The sequence below is a fragment of the Cheilinus undulatus genome, linkage group 17, assembly GCF_018320785.1.
Source record: "Cheilinus undulatus linkage group 17, ASM1832078v1, whole genome shotgun sequence".
Lineage (NCBI taxonomy): Eukaryota > Metazoa > Chordata > Actinopteri > Labriformes > Labridae > Cheilinus > Cheilinus undulatus.
This window is the reverse complement of record NC_054881.1, coordinates 43,174,843-43,182,569: the sequence shown is the minus strand read 5'-3', so window position 1 is coordinate 43,182,569 and position 7,727 is coordinate 43,174,843. Positions and strand designations below refer to the sequence as shown.

The 7,727-nt window shown below is 39.5% G+C and overlaps 1 protein-coding gene across 2 annotated transcripts in view; it reads left to right on the top strand.

The window, feature by feature from the left end:
* The window catches only part of chd1 (chromodomain helicase DNA binding protein 1), a 30,707-nt gene continuing 22,980 nt past the window's right edge, over nt 1-7,727 (top strand). The window contains exons 1-3 of one of the 2 annotated variants that reach the window (XM_041810718.1): nt 1-1,077; nt 6,109-6,226; nt 7,314-7,521. In XM_041810718.1, coding sequence (XP_041666652.1) covers nt 6,174-6,226; nt 7,314-7,521 — 261 coding nt within the window. In that variant the 5' untranslated portion in view covers nt 1-1,077; nt 6,109-6,173. The remainder of the gene's footprint in view (nt 1,078-6,108; nt 6,227-7,313; nt 7,522-7,727) is intronic. The other variant, XM_041810717.1, reaches the window with a different exon arrangement.

Sequence of the window (7,727 nt, the reverse complement as noted above, 5' to 3'; positions counted from 1 at the left end):
AAAAAAGTAGGAAACTGGTGGTTTTAATGTCAAAAGGTAGCTCAGTTGGGTGAAAAGTGGCAAATAATGGTGAAAAAGGGCAAAAATCGGAAAAAGCGACAAAAAATGAGAAAAAGATGGCAAATAGAAGTGGCATTAATGTGGTATCTAATGATAAAAGGTAGCATTAGTGGGTCAAAAGTGGCAGAAAATTGTAAAAAGCAGCAGAAAAGTTTCAATTTTTTAGGTTTTCTGGGGGAATAATGTTTCAAATTCAGACATTAAAGAGCCACATGAGGCCCCAGAGCCACATGAGGCTCCAGAGCCACATGAGGCCCCAGAGCCACGCGTTGAGCATCACTGACCTAAACCTACAGACTCTGACATTTCCTCTCTCTCCGACAAACTAAACAGCTTCCTTCTCTCCCTGATGACATCCTGAACTCACCTGTCATGTCCTGGTTTCAGTATTTTCCAGAAACGTGGGTGTTAGGATAGTTCCAGTAACTGCAGTGGCCTTTAAATAAGAAGAATGATAAGAAACGCTTTTAGAATGACCTCTCCCTAACCGAAGGACCCCCACCCTGCAGATTTCACAGCCCAGTTGTTTTTGTTAAAATAATAGGGCATGTCTTCTGGGTTTGAATAACAGTAGTAGAGTAAAAGCGGTGCCAGATGTTTGCTTCTGTTGCGGAGTGCAGAGGAGCTCGGTCGTGACGTCACTGTCCGGGGTTTCCTAGAGAAGTGAACCGTACGGCGTCATGGCGGAGGCCGGTTGTCGGAAGAGCCTGGATTGAAATGCCAGCTTTCTGCAATCACAGCTGACCGTGGAGTACTAACCCTCGCTAACACCTTTAACGGAGACGGGGACTTATTTGATTTCTGAAGGGGAGAGGAAAACCAGCTCTGAACAAGTTTAACTGAACTGAACCGTCCGGGGCTGCTCTCCCTCACTGGGAGAAGGCTAACGAGCTAGCCTGAGCTATCAGCGGCTGCTAGCTGTTAGCTATCAGCGGCTGTTAGCTCTCTGCTGGAATAAAAGAAGAAAGAAGCCCCGGAGAGGTGGATTAAAACACCGGATTCGTTGGAGATTCACAGGTAACGGAAACACGGGAGTTACTTATCCCATAGTTCCGCTGGTAGGTGAGCTAACGCTGCGTGTTGATGCGGTAAAAGCCGCGAGAAGTGAGCGGCGAATGAAAACAAGATGGAAGAGGGTGTAGCGGTGCAACGGGTGACCGTGTTAACTGATGACTTTGAAGCGAATGCGTCCGTGGTTGTCGTAGTTACTGATACTGCAGATGTTCTGGGGGCATTTTATATTATATTAATATTATCTAATGTAATTTTTGTATTTCAAAGTAATTGGTTGTATTTAAAGTTATTTTATTTTTGCATTTCTCTTTTTCTTTTTGACATTATTTTAATTGTTTCTTACATTTAAGTTATTAAATTTAGATTTTTTTGCTTATTTTTATTTCGTTTATTTTTTGACATATTTATTTGAGTTTATTTGACTCATTTTTTTGCGTTGTAATCAGTGTATTTTAATTTTTCATTTGTATTTTTTCTTTTCTAATGAAATGCCTTATAATTTGAAGTTGTTAGTAGAAATGTAGTTACTTTTTTGTCTCATTTCCTTTTCCTTTTTATAAGATTTTATTTTATGTTATTCTTATTTTCCCTTGTTTTCCTTTTGAGCCAGTATCCTGCTGTATTTCTTATTCTGTTCTTATTAGTTTATTTTGTCTTATTTTTCCCTTTTATTTATTTCGCTTCTTCCTTCTTGCCACCTTAAGTCTATTTTTCTTCCATAGATGTGCAGTACAGTGTGTGATTTTATCTTATATCCTGTTAACTACGGCAACCACATATGGCTTCGGCTGAAAGTCACCAGTTAACACGGTTACTTTTTGCACCGTAACAAGGGTGAAGTTAGGTTAGCTCATTTGTGTTTGTGGCTTTAATAATGAATACTAAACACGGTAAGCCCTCTTCTGTGGTTCACTGCTCATAGAGACATTTGCATAGTAAAATCCTGTTAAATGTAAACGGCCAAGTTTGGATCATGGCAGGTAAAGCTAACATTCCAGCGGTTCAGTGCTAACACGAACTAGCGTAAAGTTTGGTCATTTTGTTAGCTCCCGTGCTAGCCTCGTGCTTACAGCTAACGCTACTTTCCTTGACAACCCCAGTAAACGACCACTTGATGTTTATTGAGCCCACGTTGATGTTCAGTGTGACATACATCACTTTTATTTTTCATTTGACTTTTAATGTCGCCGCAGATATGAAAACTGTAACCAGCCGGGAGGCTTTTATTGTTTTACGAGTGTTAAAATTTTCAAACAGAAAAGCAAAATAGTAGCATAACACATCCGAGCTAGCAAACAATAAATGTTCCTCACGCTTCATAGTGAACAGCTAGTGTGTACATGTCAAATAGCCGTCGTCGTAAAGCAGCTGATGATCGTATGAAGAGCATCCCTGCTGAATATCTGTTTGAATTCAGGCTGAAACACCGTCTGGCGGGTCGGATGTGTCTGCATACATTACAGCTAACGCACCCCGCCAACTGCTAACGACGGCTTCATTAGCCGGCGCTAGCTACGGAGCTAACAGCTAAAATGTAGCTACTACGGGGCTAAAATGACACAGAGTTTGTTCCAGAGCGATAACTTTAGGGTAGTTCGTCGCTATGGTTAAGGTTAATGGAGTCAGCTGGGGGTTTGTACCATCCAAATAGATTTTCTGTTGTAAAAACTCGCTGTCCTGCGCAGGCCCAAAGGCCTCAGAGCTCAGGGAACAAATACAGCAGAAGTTACAACAAGCTTTAACCATCCACAAAACTAGCTGATTCATTTTATTCTCAGTGAATTCACGAAATTAGAGTTATCTGGCACAGAGACGGCCTCTTATTATTTACTCACCTGTTACATTTATTTTCATTTATTTTAAGTATTCAGTGAAACTGTACTGCCAGCTGCAGACAGACTGAACACTGGGTGAACTTGGATGAAGGGTTAAGCAGGTCAGGGGTGTGTTACAGGTACACTTATTTACTGTGAGTAGACGTTAAATACTTTGAAATTATTTGCCATGCAGGGCTTAGCTTGAACTTTAAACCTGACAGAGAAATCCCTGAATCCAGCCACAATGTTTAAAGAAAGCACTGCCCTTGTGTTTCTCAGTGGTAGTTCGTATGTTATTCATGTATGTTTACAGATATTGCCATTAAGATATCGGCTTTTCACCGCACCAATGTAAAACTTAGATGTGATACTGGTAAAAATGGTATTAACAACAGTTTGATGCCACAGCTAGAGCTGGGAAAGTTAGAGCATTTTTATGTCAATCACAGTTATGGCTTTCTATAATCATGTAAGCGTGATTAGACGACTACTGTGCCACATGCTGTGCTGCGCTCATTTTGTCCTTAGGTTTACCTGGTAAATGTTTTAGTGCTCGTTGCTGCCATGAAATGAATTATTTTTCTTTATTCATATTATATTATTTTATATATTTGAGTTTAAAGACTGTTAAAGCTCCATACATGCATGTGATACAGTATAGAATAAACAGTAAGCGATCATGCTTAATAATCAGAATCACAGTACCAATCAGAAATAATCATGATTATGATTGTTGCCATAACCGAGCAACCCTACCCCCAGCAAAAAATACAAATCCTTACACACCAAATATTGAGTTTATTACTGATTATACCTGGAAAAAATCTGAGAAAATCCTGACACTGCCTAAACTGCACCAATAGTTGGCCTTTATGCAAATTACGTGAAAAATATGTGCTTAATAATGCAATGATATGAAATGCATGTACACACAATAACTTAAGTAGTCTTATCCCAGTTTCTTTCTCTTTCTGTCTTCAGTCTTACAACAACTGATCTATTGTCTTATTTATTTCCAACACTTTTTTATTTTTTTATAATCAAGCAGTCGCAGGCCTGAGCTGCAGCTGACTACATCAAAATAGTGTGAAAGCGTGGCTGTTATTCTCAGACTTCCCTTGTAAAATTGTAAGCATGCTGGTAGAGGAAGCGTTGCTTGTGTAGGCGACATAAATATTTTTTCATATTCGTTTCAGTTAGCCTTTTGCAATGTGTTTTATATGTTGTATTATCAAAAATTGCAGGATTTCCTTAGCTCCTTGCCAGTTCCACCCACTTTCCAAATGTTGCTGTTGTACTTGTTTGAAAATATGACACAAGCTCATTAAGTTTCTGCTCTTGTTTCTGAGGATATACTCTTGTAGCATTTTTTACTGTATTAGAGAGGACAGGGCTGTGGATAGAGTAGGACATTAGGGGGAAAGAGGCAAGGACTTCCACACAGGAAAGGAGCCAGAGGTCAGATTTAAAAGATTTGGAAGTTTAGCTACCACTCATGAGGTGTGAACTAATTGCTAAGCCATCTGCATCTCCCTGTTTTCTGTACTTTTTGATGTCAGAGGTCATTAAATTAATGGAGATTTGATCATAAAGGGATATTTATATAAAATATACAGAATTTATGCCAATATTTTTGTGCAATTAAAACCATGTGGCGGAGGTTCCTTGCAACATTTTAATATTGTCAACATTTTTGAGTTGCAGATAGCCTAGCAGATTGATCGTACACACGTATGCAGGCCGGGTTCAAGTCCAGCCTGTGTCCTCTTCTTGCATTTTTACAGCTCTGCCCTGTCTCTTTATAATCCATAAAATGCCCAAAAATAAAGCTTTGAAAAAGCATGTAAAAATCAAATTTTTTCACAGCTTTCAATGTAGTTTGAGTTTCACTAGAATCATGTCATAGTTTATACCTCTTGTCTTGTGACAACCATTTATTCCTCTTTGCAAAAACAATCAATATTTATATCATTTATCACCATTTAGCAGAGCCTCAGACCCACATTTATTGCCCACCATTCCTGAATCTTCCTGAAAAACATTTTAGCCATCCCAGAATTGTCCCACTGCTTCCATAAAGGGGGCTTCTTTACTTGGTAGTTTCACTGTAGTTGTTTTCCTAAATCAGTGGTTCGTAAGCCTTTTCTCCTCGGATCCCCTTCTACCTGGAGCAGAAAAGCTTAGCCCCCATGAGCCACACTGATAAAATGATGCATTGCTGTGAAAAATTAACATTGATTTTATTTGATAAAAAATCAGAAGAAAATAGGTCTACAAACATTTTGCTCACCAAAGGCCTTTGTAGAAACATTTTGAAAAGGGTTTTTTATCATGATTGAAGTTAAAATCTGCAAATCTAATTTGACAACGTCGAAGCAGACAAAGCCTCACACCCTCCTGAAATTTCTGGCACCTCCTCCCAGGGGGTCCCGGGCCCGAGTTAGGAACCAGTGGTCTAAAAATGCTTATGCAATGGTAGCACTTAAAGATTTGAAGTGTCATGCAGAAAACTAAACATGACTGCTGTAAAAAACCTCATCAAACATCCTGTGGCAGCCATGGTGTGGTACCAGCCCGCTGACCATTATGACTGTTGATTTTTGACCCTCCCTTTCTTCAGTTTCTTTCATTTAGCTTCTACAGCTGAAATATTTTAGGCTTTCTGCTATGCAATTGAGTGACAAGGAGTCCAAAACAACCCATGACAAACATGAAAGTTTGTGGTTGTAATAAGCGCTTCATTCACTTATTGATTTTCCAAGCTGTGGGTTTTTTTTTTTTTATGTATATATAGACGCATAATTTAAAAACATGCATGCAAAGATCTCCAGTTGCCCCAGTGTTGTTCCAAAACACCTTTGCATTGGGACTGGGATGAAAGAATCTCCTTTTTCTTAAGGTCGTAGTTGCTCTTTCACTCTCTTTAACTAGAACAGTATTGAAAAGTTGAGCATTTTAACAACATCTGTAAGATTACTGAGAGAGACACATTACTAAAAAAAAGCCTGTCATACCACACGTTTTATTTATAAACCATATTTACATTGGAAACAGGCTTTTTTGTTATCCAAACTTTACCTGTAGTTTTACACTCGTTATTTTTGTATCTATGTTGATTTTCTGTTGAATTTAATCAACTTATCGGGCATGAGACACATTTTTCAACAATAATAATGGGTGTTATTGTTATATTTCATTCAGCTGTCTTCTCTTGCAGGTTAGCCACGTCGACGATAAAACTGCAGGTTTGTCAGGGGGAAGTCTGTACTTGTGGACTTCAACATGGCGGGACGCAGCGAGGATGAAAGCGTGAGCAACAGCAGCGGAGAATCAAGGTACTGGTCTCCCATAGAGGACGTCAGAGCTGACTCTTTAGAGATCTTTGATGACATTGCAGCTGATGCTGATGATCATGTAATGACTACGGCAGGTCTGAAATGATTCTTAGATCTGCTTTTAAATAGTTGTGGGAAAGAGACAGACCATTTTAGTTGATATTGAGATGTGGAATCCATAACATTACAGCTGATTAATAATATCATGGATCATTAGTATAGAGTTCTTACGCTTTATACAAGTCAGTTGTTTACCCTGTTGTTGCGTTGAGGATGGGTGTTGCAAGTTCACAGCGCTGTGACTGCAGCTAAAATAACTGCAGATCTTTCTGATTAATAAAAGTCAGGGATGCACAATGTCATTGGATTTAAAAGGTAAGATATCATTTTAACAAGTTAAATATTTGTACAGGCAGATATTGAAAACTCAGCCTATAATTACAGTTGATGTATTGGCAGTAGAAGTCATGTATCAGCCTGAAATATTGACAAACTGTAGAAGTGTACCACCACAAACAGGCGGTTGCCCTGAAATGTCTGCATATCAGATACTGGCATAACTCCAGTGTCATCCATCCCTAATATAAACTGTTAAAATGCTGCAATATTTAGCTTTTACTGGCTCACATACTGCATCTCAGGCTAACACTGGGTTGTATTGTGGTGAAAATTGTGCGGTGATGCACATTTCTACTCTCTGTTAATGCTCTGGCTGTAGTAACTAAGCTGCCAAATATATAAGTAAGATGAGGCGGAGATTTCTGAGTGATTACAGTCTGTTTTTATATTTCTACTTTCCAGTAGAACTTAAGTTTGACCCATAGGACTGGATAAATATTAGTGCTGATCAGTGTGCATTTAACACTTCATGCCATCATGTTTTTTGTGCATAAGAACCTTCAATAGAGGCTGAACATTTGCTTAAATCTGATTATTGTTGGAAGCCTTGATGATGCTCTTCATAGAGGGGTCAACGGTTGGTTAAATGTGATCTGTGTCCGGCATGTGAGACCGATTGAATTGACGATGGTTCATCGGCTGATTTCTAACACATTGCCTTCCCCCCTCTCGTTTTTTTCTCTCTCAGTAATTCTGATGATGAGTCCGGTTCTGGATCAGGCTCAGGATCGGGGTCCGGCTCAGGCTCCAGTTCCAGCTCCTCCAGCAGCAGCAGCCAATCAGGGAGCAGCGACTCAGGTAGCGGCTCGGACTCCGGCAGCCAGTCAGACTCTGACAATGAGAAATCCAAGGAGAAGATCGAGCCGCCAAATAAGTCAAACATCGACGGAGCTGAGGTAAAGAAATGTCACTCCTGGGGCTGTCAGTGCTCACATTTTCATTTTCAGTATTCTAGGTAAAGCCAAGTGATGTCAGGGTCTGAAATCGTCCAGTGTGTAGCCAGACTTGGTCTGTTTTTTATTAAATAAGAAATAATGTCCAACTCCAAAAGCGGAGGGTTTTATCATGCGGGTAAACATGTTTACCTGTGATTGTCAGTACT